Genomic DNA, 19,730 nt, shown 5'->3' with positions numbered 1-19,730 from the left:
AGTCCCAGACTCCCTATCATGGCCTGTAATATCCCCACAGGCCCTCCAGCTCATCTCAACTTGCCCCAGTGCACCAGCTGTCTATTCCTTCAACAGTCCAAGTTCCTTTTCTGCTCAAGGTCTTTGTCCTGACAGCTTTTCCTGCCTGGAGTGTTCTTGTCTCAGTTCTTCCTTCTTAGAAGTTGATTTTCATCTCATTATTCAAGAGCAGCTCAGACTTTCCCTGCTGATTCAGAAAGGCCTTTATAGACTACCTTATCCAAAAACACCTTCACCCTACACTCTCATGTTTACCTTTCCTCTATCACGCTTACCACAATCTGATTCTTAGTTTACTTTTTGATTAATCTTATTCAAGCAGGGACCTTAACTTTCTTGTTTACCTCTATAACCTCAGCACTTAACAGACTGGGACGATTTGGATTCAAGCCCCAGTTTTGCTCTCAGTAATGATGAGTACAAGGAAAGATGTGCAGTCTCTGCCTCCATGTCTTCATTGGTGAAATATGGGTGATAATAAGTCCCTGCCTTTTTGGCTTGCTTCATTGCAAATTAGGAGATTAAACACTGCCTCAAAGGCAGTGCTCAAAGTTTTAAAATTATTATTCTTTTTGAAATCATTCCCTGGCCGCTGACCCATCCCAGAGTCGTTTGGATGACTACTTTTCTGCCACGGTTTGGTGCTCTTCAGTTAACCCTCGGGGCCTCCTGTGAAGTTTCAGCCTGTCACTCTGTTTTCTTGCTGTGCTGCAGGTTCACTCTGTATGCTGTGGACACACGGGGGAGGCACTCTGAGCTCAGCACAGTGACCCTGAGGACGGCCTGTCCATTGGTGGATGACAACAAGGCAGAAGGTAGGTGACACGTTTTTATCCTGTGCTAAAGGTGAGGCTATCAGTTCCCTTTCTAGTCTCTGCCCCCCAGTAGTCATTAACCACAAAATACACCTGCATACTGGCAAAGGGAAAAGAACGCGAACAAACAAAGAAGGAGAGATATGTAGCTAAATTAAATTGAAGCCCATGGAGGGGGGAAAAATGAGATTAATTGCCAACATTGTTGCCGGGGAAAAGACTCGATTTTTATAGTTTCTCCACGTTCTGACTGATAAGCAAAGATGACAATGATCCGAGGCCTTTGGCTTTGCCTTCTAGGTTAAGCTGGCAAAGGAGTGGCATCTAGGAGACTATTTCATCTCTTTGCACCCATGCAGACGTTACTAGTTGATCACAGCACACCGTTCTGCCATACCGCTACACAGTTCAGTGGTTAGCAGTCATAGTTATCCCACAAGATTAACGTTTTTGTCGTACCTGGTCCATGAGGTTGTAAATATCAGATAAGACCACCTGAAAAACTACAACTCGTCATCTAGATCCACCACTAAATGATGTGTCTGTATAGTTTCTTCACATTGATGGGCAAAATGTAAGGTACTTCACAAGTCCTGGTGGAACAATTATTTCCAGAATTCTCTGATCCAGCCAGTGCAGTGGAAACAAGTTTACAAGCCCATGTTCTACATGGATAAGAAGCTTGAAAATCAATGCTGTATGTGGTAGTGGATGTGAGGAGACAGTGTAATACCAAGCCTCAAAGTTAAGAAGACTTGAGGCATTTTATTGTTGATTTTTATTATTGTTTTTATTTTCACATGACTCATATACTTACTTTAAAAAATAAGAAAAGTTAGAATGAAAAAAAATCATAGAAAGTCAGTGCTTTTCCTTTCTTGATCCCAAGTGCCCCAGGTTCTACTAGAGGTAACCATTGTTAATATTTGGGGACACAGATTTTGATCAGATGATGCTTCAAAGCTGGAGGAATGTGCTTTCTTCTCTTGAGGCTTTTAGCAGGAGTGACTGAAGGATTAGGGACGGCCCTCAATGGGAAGAAAAAGAGTCTGCATGGTCTTTAAAAGTTTTGAGCAGGGACCTATCAGCCCTGATAATACGTACATACATAGAAATATGTAGGAAATACTTCAGATGGGTAATAGAGAAAGAACACTGAGATGATCTGGCACAATTTGACAGAGTCTCAGCATTTGCTTGGAATTTTCTGTTAAGTCAGGAGCACAATAAGCCAATCATTAATTGAGTTTATAATGAACACGACTGGTGTACAAAGGATCTGTGTGGAGTTCTTTGCATTTACATTTACATTTACTTCTGATCTTCAGTTATTAGATAGGGAAGGGGGACACACGAGTCAGTGTCATAGTGAGGATGGCATTAAGACCTCTCTATCTCCAAAGACCGCACAAGTGAGGTCCCGGCACAGCTCTGCCTTCCGTGTTTGCAAGTCATGCTTCTGCTCTCACTGATTCCCCGGTCAGTGATCTGTACTGCTTTCCTCTCAGAGATAGCTGACAAGATCTACAATCTGTACAATGGGTACACAAGCGGGAAGGAGCAACAGACCGCCTACAACACCCTGATGGAAGTCTCAGCCTCCATGCTTTTCCGAGTCCAACACCATTACAACTCTCACTATGAAAAGTTTGGTGACTTTGTCTGGAGGAGTGAGGATGAGCTAGGGCCCAGGTATGTGTTTTTGAAATGTGAGTAGAGAGGAAGACTTTTTGTTTTCTTTTTTATTTCCAGTTTATTCTACTGGACCCCCATTTACCTTATACTGACAGTGGGCTATATCCAATAAACAACTGGGTGCTGATAAGTATAGTTATGTCAGGGTTAAAGGTAGGTGTTGAGCAGAGAAAAAGGCTTCTTACTGAAATAGATATTTGAATAGAAAACATGGTATTACCAGGCACCAGTGGCTCACACTAGCTACTCAAGAGGCTAAGATCTGAGGGTCAAGGCTCAAAGCAATTCAGGCAGGAAAGTCTATGAGACTCTTTACCTCTAATTAACTAGCAAAAGACAGGAAGTAGAAGTATAGCTCAAGTGGTAAAGCATTATTAAGTTTGAACAAAAATGCTAAGATAGTGGTCAAGGTTCTGAGTTCAAGCACCAAAAAAGAAAAAGAGAAAAGAAGAAAAAAAGCACTGTATTATCTCATAAAGGGAAAACAAACTCACCCGTCCTTAAGAGAAAAGGAAACATAGTCATTGATAAAAATAAATATTAGTATAATCAAACAACAACAAAACCTGCACAGAACAAAATTGTCCCTCAATCTTATTGAAGCAAGAGATTTTCCCTGTACATAGCAGGTTTTTTGAATTTTAATAAAAGAAATGTTAAAGGCACACCTCCCAATCACGGTATTCTTTTTAAATAATCTGAAGGATGGAAAGGGTAACACAGGAGAAAATCTAACCAACTTGCCCAAATGTGATTCATAGGGTCTGGGATCATCTTGAGCACTAACACCTCACATCCCTTCCCCTACTTCAGAAGAATCCCTTCTATGTTTGGGTGAGTTCTATGTTTGCAAGAAATGAAGAATCTCCCTGCAGTTGTGGTTAGAGATAAGAAGGGAGAGGTCACAAGGTCACATAGGCCATAGCCTGAAATCCTGAATGTTCTTCCAATAGGGTTAAGGAGTTTGGTTTATCTCTCTAGGGCAATAGCAAGTATTTTCAGTGTTTCTCACAGGCAAGTGATATAATCCTATCTTTATGGGAAAAAAGCCTTCTGGAATCGATCAGAAAAAGCAAGGAGTAAAAAGGGCAGTAGTTGTGGCAAGAAGTGCATCTACCGACACTCCAGAGTCTCAGCCAAGGTAGCACAGGTCACCTTGAAGAGAACTGTGTCTCCCTGGGATACTCAGTGGGCAGGGGCTTCATGCTATAAAAGCTTCTAAATGACCCAGGCAAGGATTCTCTTTCTATTTTCTGAAAGAAGAAGTTCCTTGAGATTTTCCGAGGTTAAGTAAGATGCCCAGAGCTGCAAAGCGTGGAACACAGAAGTTAATTGTGCAAGAAACTCTCATCTTAATCCAGTAGAACTTTTGAGATGGCCTAAGACTCTGAGGCTCCCAAGAGATGAGATGAGTTTGATGAGAGCTTCATGGGAGGATTGGGCCTGTCTTATCAGTTTGGTTGTGTTCTGGACTTTCACTTTCTCCCCTCCACTCGAAAGGTGGGTGCTATAGATAAAAGCTAGAAAGCGGTGGGCTGGCAGGCAGCAATAGAGACCCCTAAATGAAAGCCACTGTGTGAGTCCTCTGAGCTCCCATCTTGCTCCTGAATGGAAAAAGGCTTTCCACTTTATGGGGCTTTTTCACAGGGCTTAGGGAATTTAGGTGGAGGCTAAACCAGAACCCTACTCCTGACTCTGTCTTTACAACCTGCTAGGATCCTTTATGGACTTCCAGGACATAAATCTTCTAGAAAGGCCTTCTGGTCACCCACAGAGACAGAGCAACCTACTTGGTAATAAAGGCCTATGATAACTCCCTAACCTGCCAGACCCCAGTTACTGCCCCCCGCCTAGCCCCAACCCACGTAACCCAGTTTCCTTTTCCTTCTCTGAGATTTCGAGTATCCTGAGATTGTTCTGATATGCCACCCTGCCACGTTAGCAAGAAGCAAAATTGCTGTACCCTAATCTGTCTGTCCTGCTGGCCCTGCTAATAAACCCATACAACTTTGGGCTCTGCTTCTTTCTAGTGCTCAGTCTTCTTATCGAAAAGGTAATCTAGATGAACTAGTGCCCTGATCCAGTTTCTGTTTCAGTCAGTGGAATCTTAAGTGAATCTTATACAGAATCTTATATGAATCTTATATAGAAACTAAGATCCATTTCTACTCTTTTTTATTTTTGCCAGTCCTGGGGCTTGAACTCAGGGCCTGGTTGCTGTCCCTGAGCCTCTTTGTGCTCAAGGCTAGTGTTCTACCAATTGAGCCACAGCATCACTTCTGGCTTTTTCTGAGTGGCTAATTGAAGATAAGAGTTTCACGGACGGGGCTGGGCAGGTGGCTCAGTGGTAGAGTGCTTGCCTTGCATGCATGAGGCCCTGGATTCGATTCCTCAGCACCACATAAGCAGAAAAAGCCAACAGTGGCACTGTGGCTCAAGTGGTAGAGTGCTAGCCTTGAGCTGAAGAGCTGAGAGACAGCGCCCAGGCCCAGAGTTCAGGCCTCACAACCGACATGGACTTTTCTGCAAGGGCTCTCTTTGAACCGCTCTCCTCAGCCACTCTCCTCAGCTCTCAGCCTTCTAAGTAGCTCGGATTACAGGCGTGAGCCACCAGAGCCTGGCTTTCCACCCATGTTTTAATTCTGTATCAAACTCGTAGGTTTCAGTGTCTTAGGTTGCTTATGTATCACCTCTCGTCCACCCCTACAACAATGTAACTCATTCATAATTTAGTAGTATTTTGTGTCCTATATTCACTCTGTGTGTGTGTGTGTGTGTGTGTGTGTGTGTGTGTGTGTGTGTGTGTGTGTGTGTAAGGGTGCTCATACTGAACTTGGCTTTCCCCTTCCCTGACCCCCTGAACAGGGCTGGTACTCTACCATTTCACTCCACCTTTACTTCCTCCTATGTTCACTTTGAAACGTAGATGTGAAATAAATATTTGCCTAATAACTGGATACAGGAGCAAATCTACAAATGTATGGTCCAGATGCTTTGTCATGTTGGTAGAAGCTAGCATCGAATGGCTGAGCCCCCACCTGCTGACTCTTTTCTGGGTACCCCACCTCAGCCCCGCCCCAGAGGTCTCTCTGAGTTCTCAAGGAACTGTAGATCACATTTATTAAATAATTGCAATCAGGAACTCTTAATATCTAACAAATTATAGAAAAAGAATAGTAGGGGGAAAACAAAGGAGGAGGTCACGATGCTCAATAATAGGAAATGGACTCATTACCTTACTCATGTAACTGTAACCCCTGTGTACACTATTTTTACAATAAAAAAAACTATGATATACTTGAAACTATCCAACAACTTGAAGAGACCTCACTTTGTTAACTGACATGGATTCATTTGCTAATAATGTGCCACATCCTGTATTGTGGCTAGAAATCAAGGACTAGAGAAGGCAGATCAGGCTTTGTCATAGCTCAGCATTCAGTGAAACAGAAACCAGTCATTTGACAGTCATAGGGGAACATGTCACAAGATGCATGCTATGAAAAGGAAAATGGAAAGATGTTTTTGAGCAGTATTTCCCAAATAATAATAAACATAAGAATAACATGGGTATTTTTTTGTGTCACAATTGGTATCTACACAGTGGTGTGGATTGGGCCCTGAGATCCTGCATTTTGAACTTGTAACCTATGAGGCCAATGCTGCCGGTCCCTAAAACACCTGAGGTGATGTATTCTCATCTATAGGTGGCTAGAGGAACAAATCCAAGCATAGAGATCAAAGGAAAAAGAAATCTCTGTACAAGATAGGAAGGTTAATGTGCGGAGACAAAGAATGAACAAGGATTCTTCCACGTGGGAAGGGGAGGATGTTTTCATTGGAAGAACACAGTACAAACACAGTAACAAACATGGGGTGAAGTAAGAATACATTTTAGTCAGGGTCTTTAAATATCACTGGGGCAGTCAAGGTGAGAGAGGAAAGGAAAACTCAGGTTGAAATGTTAGAAAGGGTCAGATCTTGACAGCTTTTCTAAATCCTGCTTGAATGTTTATCCTTTCTCCCAGAAGTCACGTGAAGCAACCTCTCTCCATCCCCCCCCACCCCCACTTTTCATAGCAGTCCTAGGACTTGAACCTTGTGCTTGGGTTCTGTCCCTGAGCTTTCATGCTGAAGGAAGAACCCACATGTAAAGAAGAGAGAGCAAGGCATTTCTCTAGAGCCTAGAGGTCAAGGTTCAAGACCTAGTTTTGCCACCAACTTACGGTTTGACCTTGGGGACCTTTGGCAAGTTCCATCCCCATTCTAGATTTCCTTGGGAACATAAAAGGGTTTAACTCCAGCCAGTTACTCTTGGCACACAGCTGTAATCTTAACTACTCAGAAGGCTGAGATTGTGGATCATAGTTTAAAGCTAGCCCGAGGCAGGAAAGTCTCTGACACTCTTATCTCCAATTAAACACTAAAAGCCACAAGTGGAGTTGTGGTTCAAGTGGAAGAGCACTAGTCTTGAGCATAAAGCTGAGGGAGAGTCCCCAGGCCTTGAGTTCAAGCCCCAGGACTGGTACAAAAAAAAAAAACTAAATGAACAAAAGGTTTATCTCCAAAGTTCCTTCCAGCTGGGAAACCCAAGGAACCATAAATCCCCAAAGGTCTTAAAAACCAGAGAACAGAGACAACTTGAATGTCATTTCACCTCCAGTCCTGTACATCCTGTTTCTCCAAGATCTAGGTTGGCTCTGGAGATCAAGAATTTTTCCCTGGAGCATACTAAGGGCTAATATCATGGGAACTCTATTAAGATCCTCTTGGCTTTCACAATCACCAAACTTCCCAAATCTTTTCAACTGCTCTCTGAATCTAGATTGACATACCCTCATAAAAGTTAGTGACAAAGGGCATCTCTTACCTCTGCCTAATAAATCTATCAGGCTAGGGTTCCCTGGAGCCTGGTTCTCATGACAACTATAGGTTACTGCAAACAGCTGCTCCAAGAAGGCCTGCTGACACCCAGCTGTCCCAGCCATACGGTTCCCATTAGAAGACTTGAAAAATAAAATAAAATAAGAAGCAAATAGGTGGCCGGGGACCAGAATTTCCTCCAGTCAGAGCATCCTTGACCGCTTGGGCTCTTCTGTGTGTTCAGTTATATGTGATCAAATTGGTAGAGGAGAGAGAAGAGAGAAAATACTTGGAAGAGATTTGGTTTCAGTGAAACTGATCTCTCTAGACTAGCAGAGGGGTGTGTAGGGTGTCTGCTACTCTTACTTTCATAACAGACATTGCTAAGAGATCACAGAAATCATCAAAGGCTATGTTCAGTCTGAGATCTTTCTCAACGTTGCATGATAATGTACACTTCTCATTTCAAAAGAGCTGGAAGTTAATGAGGTACCCTTAGTGAAAGTAAACATGGGGTACAACATTGTTCATGCCTTTAAGATTGCTTTAGTCCCTTCCTTTATCTTGGATTAACTCTCTTGGAATTTTTACATGACAAGAAAGCATAGATGGGCCTTTAGGGCCATATTTCTGGACACCAAGATGTAGCGCAGGGTTTTTTCTTGCATATTTTGACATTTTAGGAATGAAGATGAATTTTGCACAGTGAATTGCACACTGTCTTTTTCTCTCTTGAAAGGCTGTTGTTGAAACAATCACATCTCATCTCTATCTTAGAAAGGCTAAACACTAGTGGCATACACTATGACTTTGAATCAAGTGTCCATGATTCATTTCAAAGAAATGAATTCTGGAAAAGGTCTTGTGAGCCAGGTGTGGTGTTGCATGTCAGCACATCCAGTCATCAGGAGACCAGTTTGAGACCAGCTTCAACCCCATAGCAAGGAAGGAAAGAAGGAAGTAAGGAAGGGAGGAAGGAAGGAAGGAAGGAAGGAAGGAAGGAAGGAAGGAAGGAAGGAAGGAAGGAAGGAAGGAAGGAAGGAAGGAAGGAAAGACAGTTTTTGTGGTTTCTTATGAGAGATAAAGAAAGGAAGCCAACCAAAAACATTTCTACTTAATGTCTTACAAATCATTTTCCAAACCTGATGGGAAGCGCTATATCCTCAGATAGTATCTAAGCTCTGCTACCTTTCTTCTTCGAGGAGGAGGTGGTGATCTGGAGCTAAATTTTGCTACAAGTTTATTCTGAAAGGAATCCCAAGTGAACTATTGAAAAGTCACAAAAGCATGGCTTCACAACACAAATGTGTTATATTGGTTTTAACTACATGTGAGTATCTTTGGATTTTCAAAGTAGAAACATTTATTTTATTTAATTTCCAAATAATTTTTGCTCATTCCATATCATACAAAAGGTACAAAAGTATACAAAATAAAAAGCAAAAAATTATGAATAGAGTGCACATATATATGTGAATGTATATATAAGTTCATACACTCATGTATTCACGCACAGGTACTGGGGCTTGAACTCAGGGCCTTGCATGCTTCCCTGCCTTTTTCACTCACTGATGACATTCTACCATTTGAGCCACACTTCCACTTCTGACTTTGGGCTGATTAATTGGAGGTAAGATGTCAGAGACATGTCTGCCCTATCAGCTTCAAACCCAGGTCTTCAGATCTCAGCTTCCTCATTTTCTAGGATACAGGCATGAGACACCAGCACTCCTGTATTGACTTTTTCAAGGGCCCTTGAACCATTCCATTATATGAATCTATCACACAGAATCTTGTTCTCCTGGTTCCCTAAAAATACCCATCTCTTTACTATTATAAAGTTAAATAAATGTTTCCAATTGCTTAATTGTGTCTTTAAGGTCACATAATGCTCTTGTGTTATTTTATTTCTTTTATTGACCCTTGCTAGAGAATTTCTGTATTTCTAAATTTTTGAATTTCAAGTCAGTTCATGCTTATTATTTCATTCCTTTTGCACAGCTAAGCATTAGATACTAGAAGAACTATATATGGTCCAAGAAACTGGTGAGAACTATTAGGTGAGCACCTATTATGAGAGCATAATGGATATATCTTGTTTGATATGTTGTAATATCTATATGTATATATCCATTGTAGATCCATGAATATATATTTCATTCCATCACTGGAACAATAGACTTTGATTAGCAACAGAAAACTAATGAGGTTCTACAAATTGCTCAAGAATCAAAGTCTCAATTCAAAGCGTGTCTCTGGCATTAAATCAGCATCTTGCTTGTTCAGTATAACACATTGGACATACAAAACTCAGAGAGAATACATTGTGGCTCTCAACAGAGAACTGAAATGCCTCAGCAGTGAAGGACAAACCATGACTTATAGCAGGGAACCTTTATAAGACTCCCCAAAGATGAAATTTCACCTTGACTTTGAAGCATGATTACCACCTCAATGAATATGGTCTTCTCATCTCAGAAACTCAGTGTTGTGGCAATCATGTTATATCAGGTTCTGTTGTAAATTGTTCATCAGACACAAAACAGATGGTATTTTTCTGTGATCCAATGCCCATTCCATGTACATAGAAAACACACAAACAAATCACAAGAAACCTTTACTCTATCTGCCACTACCAGCAAACTCCTTTGTAAAATATTCCTGACTTAATCTCCTCTAATGAAGGGGGACACACTACTGTACAGAAAGTCTTGTGTTAGAACACTTTTTAAGGTTGTAAGAAAGAGTATTTCGTATATTGAACAATACCTGTTTTCTGTTTACTTTAGGATGGCTTCATTCATAGCACTTGGTTGACTTAATGCAGAGATTTGAATCTGGCTTCTAGCCCTCTTATCACTCTAGTTAAGTCATGTGACTGGCCAGGGGCTCACTTCTGCCACCTATAGACTGGGAATAAAGTATGCACTTTAGAATTGTGGCAGGGTTAAATTTAAGATGGTGTTGGCATGTGATGTTGTTTAGTTATAGCTATTACCATCTTGACTGTCCGTTTTTTTGCACAGTCTTTTTGTCAGAACGACATAACTCTTCCTATAGTTCCTCCTCTTCTCTATTCCTGCTCTCAGCAACTCCATCCAATATCATCATTTGGTTACATTCTTTATCCATCACTCTTATACCCTCCAGATATGGCCTGACCAGAGCAGTATCAGTGGAGTCATTATTTCCTCTAATCTACCCTCTCTACATCTGTATTCCAGCTTTTTGCAACCACATTATGTCCTCAACTCTCACGAAGCTTGAGCCTGACACAGAGACGTTTAAAGCTCCACTCAAGGAGATAGTGAGGAGGCCAATGGGAACATTTCTTTTCAGATTCTCTTCTTTTTCCTTTGTCATCTCTTTAGAAATTAGGTCTCTGTCTGATAACTATTTTAGCAACTGATTGGGTAACGATGCTGGGAATTGAATGGTTGGTCAAAGGTTCTACAATTCCCGGAGAAGCTGTATCCAGGCCCAGCCTCTGATTCCTTCGCAAGCCAACCCTGTCTCCTTCTTGACTGCTGATGTACAATAAATGAGCATGTGGTGTGGCTCCTTCACCTCTTACTTCCTATCCCAGCAAGCCTGAGACCTTAAGTCCAAAGTGGAAGATTCCATTTCTGGTATTTAAGAAAAGTGGTTGTTGACCTAGGATTTCCCCTCCAGGGAAAGTTTGAAGTATGCTTGCCCTTTGATTTATGGATGTCCACTGCCTACAATTTATTACCCAACACTTTGCATATTTGCTCTCATTTTCCCTTCTCCTCTCCAGCCACTGATCACCTCCATCCAGTTTCTCCCTGGATTTACCTTTGTAGTCCTCCTGTCTTTGTTGTCTAGATACATACATTTGGTAACTACTATGTATGAACTGGATATTTATGGTAGTCATTTTATTTTAGCCTAACAACAGTTCTTCAAAATAAACATTTGTATTCCTGTTTGACAAATGGGGAAACAGAGGAGAAAAGTAACTTGTCCTAATGGTGTCTTACTCTTTACTATTAATGCTACTTTGAGTTGTGCCTAACATTTACTTAGAGATAAGTGAATTACCTATGCTAAATCATCCTGCTACAACACAATCATTATTTTCATTTTGCTGAGGTGGTAACCCAGAGTTAAGGGAGATTGAAGAACTTCCTCATGACGTACAAAGATGTTAAGTTATAGAGCTGGAATGTGAATCAGCGACTCAAGAGCTAACTGCTTCATCTTAACACAATGAAATCAGGAACCTTGCCTGTTAATAACTTAAGGCATACTTTAAGGCAGCTCATTTTCTCATTCCAGAACTCAGTTTCATTATTCATAAAAAAGAAGTGTTTGTCCACTTGAATTTTTGTGCAAGAATTTCTCTGAGGAAATGGCTGGGTCTTTGGGGCAAAACCTTTGGCCATGTTAAAAAAAATTATCCTTTCCAAGTTCATTTTGTATTTATTTCTCATTTTTTGTGACTGTCTGGATCAGCATGGACCCTTCATCATGCAAAAACTAAAATTCAGATCCTTCTACATGACAGAGAAGAGTTTAGATGAGATGGTCAGATCTCTGCTAAGCTCACCGGACTTCCCCTCATTGTACTGACCATTTCAAACTGCCTGGTGAGACCACTTGAGATGGCTTCTTTCCTCCACCATCTCATCTCATGAAAGCCTAGCTTAGAGATCACAGCCTTTGGATAGACTCCTCTGAGCCCCCAAATTCTTGATTAGGTGCCTGCCTTCTAGACTCAATATTACTCTGCATGGGTTCCAATCCACCACTCCATCACTGACTTAAAGATTGTAAACATCTTTGACTGTGTGTCTCCTGCTCTGCCTTATAAAGGCAGTCAAGACTTCAACCAGTGTATACCTATCTTCAGTGCCTGGCATGCAAAGAATATTCAATAGCACAATAATGGTGGTTGTAGTGAGGGTGGTAAGGGTGGTGATTTTGGTGATGGTTGTTTGTAACATATATCAGGCTCTTAACTGTGTAAGTTTTTTTCCTAATTTTATCATGTTAGCCATTTTCAAAGCTTTTTGCATGTATTGACTTACCTAAGCCCTACTGTAAGCCAATGAGTTGAGTAATATGCTATCCTCTTTCCTTTAAGACAAAACAGACTAAGTAGCTTTTTACTTTTTAACTATTTCAGAGAGAAAGATCAAACCAGCACCCCAAAGTATAAAACTGTTCAATTATGGCCTTCTTCTACTCGTTTCCAACGCAGCCAAAAATATTTATAAACAATCCAGAGTCAAACTAGTTATTTTCCTTCTTTAAACCCTTCAATACCTCCCATACTTACCCTCCCGACAATAATCATAGACATCATTTATGGAGTGCTCACTATAGATTCATTACTCTTTTTTAAGTATAAAACAATACATTGTGGTAGTTTACAGTATTCCCACGTTATAAATAAGACTAGGCAATGGGAACTAAAGTGCGGAAGTGTATCCCAAATTGCCCAGCTTACAAGTGGCTGAGCTGGGACTTGAATCTAAGTAGCCAGTGCTTTAGAGCCTTTAAGTGTACTGTTACTCCATGCATTGGGGTCATGTTAGGACACTGGTGGGAAGCCAGAAACCTGGATCCTGGCTACTTCTGGTGCCTACTGGGGCCCTGTATTTCAGCCAGAATACTTCAAAGCTCTTACATTATCTTCAATCCCCATGCCTTTCCTTGGTTTTCTGTTGTACCTATGACCTCTTCTCTATCCAACTCCCACACATTTCTGACACTTCAGTTTCCACTAGGAACCTTTCTTTGATATCCATCATTCTAGTGAGAACCTTCCTCTGCTTCTATTCTGCTTATATGGCTTTTTGAGACAATCACTGTTGTATTCTTGCGTTCCTGCATTATAATCTCCATTCATTTGTCTTTCTCACTGGTGCTACTAAATGGAAGTTGAGCTGTGTAACACGTGCTGGATTCTTGAGCAAGTATTATAGTATCTCCCTTGTCTTCACAACAGCCCTTTTTTTCCCAAAGGTTTAGAGATGGGAAGTAAATATCCCGAAGGACATAGAGCTAGTCAGGAACAGAGTGAGATCTCAAAGAGGGATGAGAAATGAACATCATCTCGGAGGGCTCTTGGTAGTGGTGTGCTTGCCTAAGAGGAGGGAAGGTTATGGAAAGAGTATGGTTGTAATGTGGTGAACCCTTGCTACTTCCAGAAATATTCCACTCAAGTGGTGAACTATACAAAGAGAACTTTTGAAAGGCACCTCATAAATTGTTGGTAGGAAATCTAATCCATAGCCAAGTCCCTTTCCAGCTGCCACATAGGTGCATAGTCTCTCATTTGTGAGGCCAGTGTTGTAAAACTCTCCTGGAGTCTCAGAAGGGCATGAGGAAGACAGAAGGAGAGAGAGAGAGAGCCTCTTGGTTAGTCTCATAGGATTTCTGGGAATCTTTGAAGATGATGGAATATAGACAAAAAAAGTGATTTTATGGGAGACAAACATTTTGACAATGGAGCTGACAGATAGTATACCTGGGAGAAGACTTTCCTTTCTCTCTCTAAGACTCACTTTCCACATTTTTGTTGAGTAGGTCACACCAGATTAGTGGTTCTTATCTGAAAGGACATTTAGCAATGCTTTAAGCCCATTTTATTGGCTTGACTGGTGTGGGGCTGTTAATTGTCACCTGGTAGTTCGAGGCTGTATTCTTGCAGGGTGTTTAGCATGTCCTTTACAATTGTTCTTGCAATCTGGACCTAGCCGGGCACTGCTGGCTCACACCTGTAATCCTAGCTACTCAGGAGGCTGAGATCTGAGGATCATGGTTCAAAGCCAGCCCGATCTCCAGTAAACCACCAGAAAAATGGAAATGGCTCTGTGGCTCAAGTGGTAGAGCACTAGCCTTGAACTGAAGAGCTGAGGGACAGCACCCAGGCCCAGAGTTCAAGCTCTATGACTGACAAACAAAAGAAGAAGAAAAAAGAAAAGAAACTCTGGACCTAGATTACGCCTAGCTTTAACCACAACACTATCAGATTTCTCTGAGATCCTCTAAGTGATAATGTGTTCTGGATAAATCCTTAAAGATGACCACCATCCAGAATGATTCCTTCCTCAGTTAGTCTACTGCTCAACCTAGTTTCGGAGGTATCATCATCATAATCTTTATCATTATAACTATCATGCAATGGAAGCTGACTATCAGTGTCTGGGCATTTCTTATACATAATCTCCTAACCAGCTTATGAAGATAAGACTGTCCTCACTATTTTAGAGATGGGGAAAAGTGGAGCACCAAGAAGTTCTGATTTGGGGACATTTATATTTAGACTTTGATAAAAGAGAATCGCAGAGGACACAATTTCCGAACTTCGTGACTGGATAAAAGCCCATGAGAGAGTGCAAGAGACAAAGGCAGGCAGGAGGAAGGACTTGTGAGTGTTCAGCCCGGACTCAAATGTTCAGCTCCAAAGGTTAACTTGATTTTCGAGTCTAATAATGTCATTTTTCTGAGCTTCACTCCTGTTGCTCACCTATAGTTGTGAAAAGACTGGGGTGTTTAGAACTATATGTAAAGAGTAAGTGAAAAAATTTAAATGGATGAACATACACCACCCTGGCAAGCGGATAACACAGGCACATGGCAAGTATCAGATTTTAGTTGTCATTTTTTGTTGTGTTTATTTATATATCTATGTGCTGATACTTGGGCATGAACTCAGGGCCTGGGTACTGTCCTTGAGCTTTAGTGTGATCCAGACTGAAGCTTTACCATGTGATTCACAGCCCCATTTTTGGCTTTTTGGTCACTGATTGGAGATGAGTCTCATAGAGTTTCTGTTCCCAGGCTGGCTTTAACTGCAATCTTCATCTCTCAGCCTGCTGAACAGTAGGATCCTTGAAATAAGCCACTGATGCCTAGTTATACTTTTATATATGTATATATATATATATGTATATATATATATAATCAATTTCTGTTTGATCAGATTTCCTGTGCTGATAGTTTTCAAACTTTTAAGGGTTGATATTCTATTTCTATTTGAAAAAACTAGGTCAGAGGTTTTTGCCTCTTGGATTTCTACACTCGCATGCCTGAAGAGGATAGGTCTTCAAGTAGATTTTGAAGAGGTTTTGTTGTTGTTTGTTTTGTGCCAGCCTTGTGGCTTGAACTCAGAGTCTTGGCATTGTCCCTGAGCTCTTTTGCTCAAAGCTAGTGTTCTACCATTTGAGCCACAGCTCCATTTCTGGCTTTCTAGTAGTTAACTGAAGATAAGAGTCTCACAGACTTTCCTTCACCAGGCTGGCTTCAAACCTCATTCCTCAGGTCTCAGCTTCCTGAATACTAGGATTTCTGGTGTGAGCCACTGATGGCTTTCTTTTTTTTAATATATATTTTTTATTGTAAAGATACTGTACAAAGGGGTTACAGTTACATGACTAAGGTAAATAAGTACACTTCCTATTGAGCATTGTTACCCCCTTCTTTGTTTTTCCCCTACCATCCCTTCCTCCCCACCTCCCTAACTTCTTCCCACCCACCCCCAAAAAAGCTGTAAAGTTCCTTTTCAACAAAGTGTCTTGTTGTTACCCATGTTACAATGGGTAGACCTGTATCCTTATTTCAGCATTTTGTTATTTCCCTTCCCCTCCCCAAATTAGAAAAATGTATATACAAGATGCAGGGCACTGATGATGGCTTTATTTCTTTGGTGGTTAATTAGAGATAAGAATCTCAAGGACTTTCCTGCACAGGTTGGCTTTTTAATTACATTTGCAATCCTCAGATCTCAGCCTCCCCAGTAGTTAGTATTGCTGCTGGCTTGAATAGGTATTTAACTATACCACAGCTAGGCTGGGAAGGTAGGTAAGAAGTCATTCTAGCAAGTTGCATTCCTGGGGGTCTGTTGACATACAGTCACCATTCCTAAGGCTTAATTCCTGCTTTGGACTTCTTCCTTAACTGCTACTGTCTCCTCTGCCTTTCAGGAAGGCCCACCTGATCCTGCGGCGGCTGGAGAGAGTGAGCAGCCACTGTTCCAGCCTCCTGCGGAGCCCCTACATCCAGAGCCGAGTAGACACCGTGCCCTACCTTTTCTGCCGCAGTGAGGAGGTCCGGCCTGCGGGCATGGTGTGGTACAGCATCCTCAAGGACACCAAAATCACATGCGAGGAGAAGATGGTGTCCATGGCCCGAAACACCTATGGGGAATCCAAGGGCCGGTGAGGGAGGGTACTACCTCCATGAGCACAGAGACTCTCCGAGGGAGAGCGGTACTCTCCTGGATCCTGGGGCCTGGGTGGGCTAGGGGCAGCTGAGGATGGGCCTGGAGACGAAGCTTGCCAGCAAGGCCAAAGCAAACTGTTTCTCCTGTGGATAAAGAGGACGGAGAACTTTATAACCAATGGAATTATTCTTTTTTTTTTCCTCTCTATCTTTATTTTTTTCTAAGATATTATTTGACTCTTATCAAATGTCTCTCCTTTTTAAACATTTTCTTATGAATGGAAGTCAGTGGGGAGGGCAGGAGCTTTCAGGTAGAGACCAAGTGGCCTTTCCTCTCCTTCCTCCCTTCTGCCACATTCAAATTCCTTCCGATCATGGACCCCTGGAGGAGACCTCTGGAGAGACAGCACCAGGAAGAAAGCCTTGAAGATTGTTGCAGGGAGGAAGCTGGGTCTCTAAAGACTCTCTCTCTTTTCCTCTATCCATCTCCTTTCTCTCTCTTTTCCCTCCTTCCTCTCTTCCTCTATCTTTCCCTCCCTCTTCCTCTCTTTCTCTCTTTCCCTCTCTCTTTCTTTCTCTTTCCTTCCCTCTTTCTCTGTCTTTCCCTCCTTCTCCCTCTCTTTCTCCTTTTCCTCTCTCCCTTTTCTTCTTCTCTCTCTCTCCCTCCCTTCCTTTCATCCCCCCCACCTCTGACATTAATGAGTTTCCAGGACCTCTGCTTCTTCCCAATACCTGTGGGTCTGCCCAGAGTCCCTGCAGGACTTTCTGTGCATTAAAAATTCTTCTTGTCTCTCTGCTTGGGTGGTGTTTCTTACCAGCGGAATGATGCAAAGGACTTTGGTTTATTCATTAAGCAAATTTTACTGAGCAGATACAGTGTTCCAGGCACAGGGCATGCAACTAAAGACAGAGAAATCCCCCTGCCCTTTGGGAACTTGTGGTCTCCTAAGCATTTATAAGGGAAACAACCTGTTGGCGTGCCTGCATGGAAGAAAACTGGTTCTCTGAACTACCCTTGAGCAACGCTGGAAGAGTTTTGAAGGGCATTCTTGAAAAAGTGATAGCTTGGTTGAAAGAATGATGAGGAATAAGCCAGACAAAAAATGGGGCGGGGGGAATGAACAAAAGTACAGAGATACAAAGAAAGTGTAATTCATTCAAAGGACAAAACACATTTTCATTAAGCAATAGGAATCATGAAGACAGTGGAAGATTGGAATGTAGGGTCAGCCCAAGGCAAAACTTACTAAAACCCTGTCCCAAAAACAAGTTCACACTCGTGGTCCCAGCCACTCAGGAGGTAGAGGTAGAAAAAACTGTGTTACAAGCCAGCCCAGGCAAAAACTTGAGACTCTCTCTCAACCACAGAACCAAACAAAGGTTTGGGGGTATGGCTCAGTGAAATAGTGTTTGACTGATAGGTACGAAGCTCTTGAGTTCAGTCCCAAAACTGCCTAAAGAAATAAGCAAACAAACAAAAGAAATTACTGCAGAGACTTGTAACACACACACACACACACACACACACACACACACACACACACACAGAGCAAGGGAGTCCAGCAGACCATTTGGAGTTTAGACAAGAAGTTTTTCATATCTTAAAGCAGACAGGAGCCACTAAAGGAGTTTGACAAAGGAGTAAAACAGTCAACTTTTTAAGAAAAAAAACTAATTCCTGCTGTGAGGAAAAAGATGGATTGGAGATAGACCAAAGAGAGGGTATCCATTGTCATTTTTCCAGGCGAAAGGTGATGCAAGCTTAGATCCTCAGTCATGGGGAAATGTTCTAATGTTACAGCCCCCTTTTATTTATTTATGTTTGGATAGCTTTATGGAAGCACAACTGAAATTTCCTTTTTAAAAAAAATTACTGGGGCTGGGAAGATGGCTCAGTGGTAGAGCGCGTGCCTTGCATGCCAAAGGGCCCTGGGTTCGATTCCTCAGCACCACATAAGCAAAAAGAAAAAAGCTGGAAGTGGCGCTGTGGCTCAAGTGGTAGAGCGCTAGCCTTGAGCTAAAGAGCTGAGGGACAGTGCCCAGGCCCAGAGTGCAGGCCCCACGACCGGACCCAAAAAAAAAAATAAAAATAAAAAAATAAAATAAAATAAAATAAAATAAAAATAAAAAAAATTACTTAAATTTGTTTACTTGTTATAAAGATGATATACAGAGGGGTTACAGTTATATGTCAGTTAGAGAGTACATTTCCTGGGGCTGGGAAGGTGGCTCAGTGGTAGAGTCCTTGCCTTGCATGCATGAGTACCTGGGTTTGATTCCTCAGCACCACATAGGCAGAAAAATCCGGAAGTGGCGCTGTGGCTCAAGTGGTAGAGCACTAGCCTTGAGTTGAAGAGCTGAGGGACAGCGCCCAGGCCCAGAGTTCAGGCCATAACCAACCGGGGAAAAAAAAAAAAGTACATTTCCTTTTGGAAATGTGCTTCCTCATTCTCTCCCTGTTTCCCTCCCATTCCTCACCCACAAGCTGTAGAGTTCATTTTCAACAGAGTCCAGTGAGTACCACTGCTGCATTTGTTCACCCTTTGTGCCTCTATTTCTATACCTTTATTTACATTCCTGAGGACATATAAATGAACAAACAGAACAAGAGGAAAGAAAGAAAGAGTGAATGAATGAATGAGAGAAAGAAAAAAGAAAGAGAAAGAAATAAAGAAAAAACAGCAAAAGAAAAAAATCTTGTTTCCATTTCCTGGAGTTCATTTCAATAAATGTTATTTTGGGATTTTTGTTGTTGTTTTGTTTTGTTTTGTTTTGTTTGAACTCTGGGCCTGGGCGCTGTCCCTCAGCTCTTCAGCTCAAAGCGAGCACTCTACCACTTGAGCTACAGTGCCGCTTCCAGTTTTCTAGTGATTTATTGGAGATAGTTTCACGGACTTTCCTGCCTGGGCTGGCTTTGAACCGCGATCCGCAGATCTCAGCCTCCTGAGTAGCTAGGACTACAGGCGTGAGCCACTGGCACCCAGCAATAAATGTTATTTTGTATGATCAGAGGCACAGAGGCATTGTACCTTTGTGTTCCTCTACTCAGAGTAGCCTCCTTTGGTCTCACTGTATGTGAATGCCTAGATACCTGTATAAGTTATTACGTCCTAGTGTATTTTAGAT

General features: G+C 41.8%; 1 protein-coding gene across 3 annotated transcripts in view; it reads left to right on the top strand.

Moving 5' to 3' along the window:
* Astn2 (astrotactin 2) overlaps window positions 1-17,369 on the top strand; it is an 886,217-nt gene extending 868,848 nt beyond the window's left edge. For all 3 annotated transcript variants that reach the window (XM_070012528.1, XM_070012521.1, XM_070012512.1), the window contains 3 exons: window positions 754-854; window positions 2,363-2,546; window positions 16,367-17,369. In XM_070012528.1, the coding sequence (XP_069868629.1) occupies window positions 754-854; window positions 2,363-2,546; window positions 16,367-16,604 (523 nt within the window). In that variant the 3' untranslated portion in view covers window positions 16,605-17,369. The remainder of the gene's footprint in view (window positions 1-753; window positions 855-2,362; window positions 2,547-16,366) is intronic.
* Window positions 17,370-19,730: the final 2,361 nt, after the last annotated feature.

The sequence above is a fragment of the Dipodomys merriami genome, unplaced genomic scaffold, assembly GCF_024711535.1.
Source record: "Dipodomys merriami isolate MVZ:Mamm:240054 unplaced genomic scaffold, mDipMer1.0.p SCAF_11, whole genome shotgun sequence".
NCBI lineage: Eukaryota > Metazoa > Chordata > Mammalia > Rodentia > Heteromyidae > Dipodomys > Dipodomys merriami.
The sequence above is the reverse complement of the archived record's forward strand: the minus strand, read 5'-3'. Positions and strand labels throughout refer to the sequence as shown.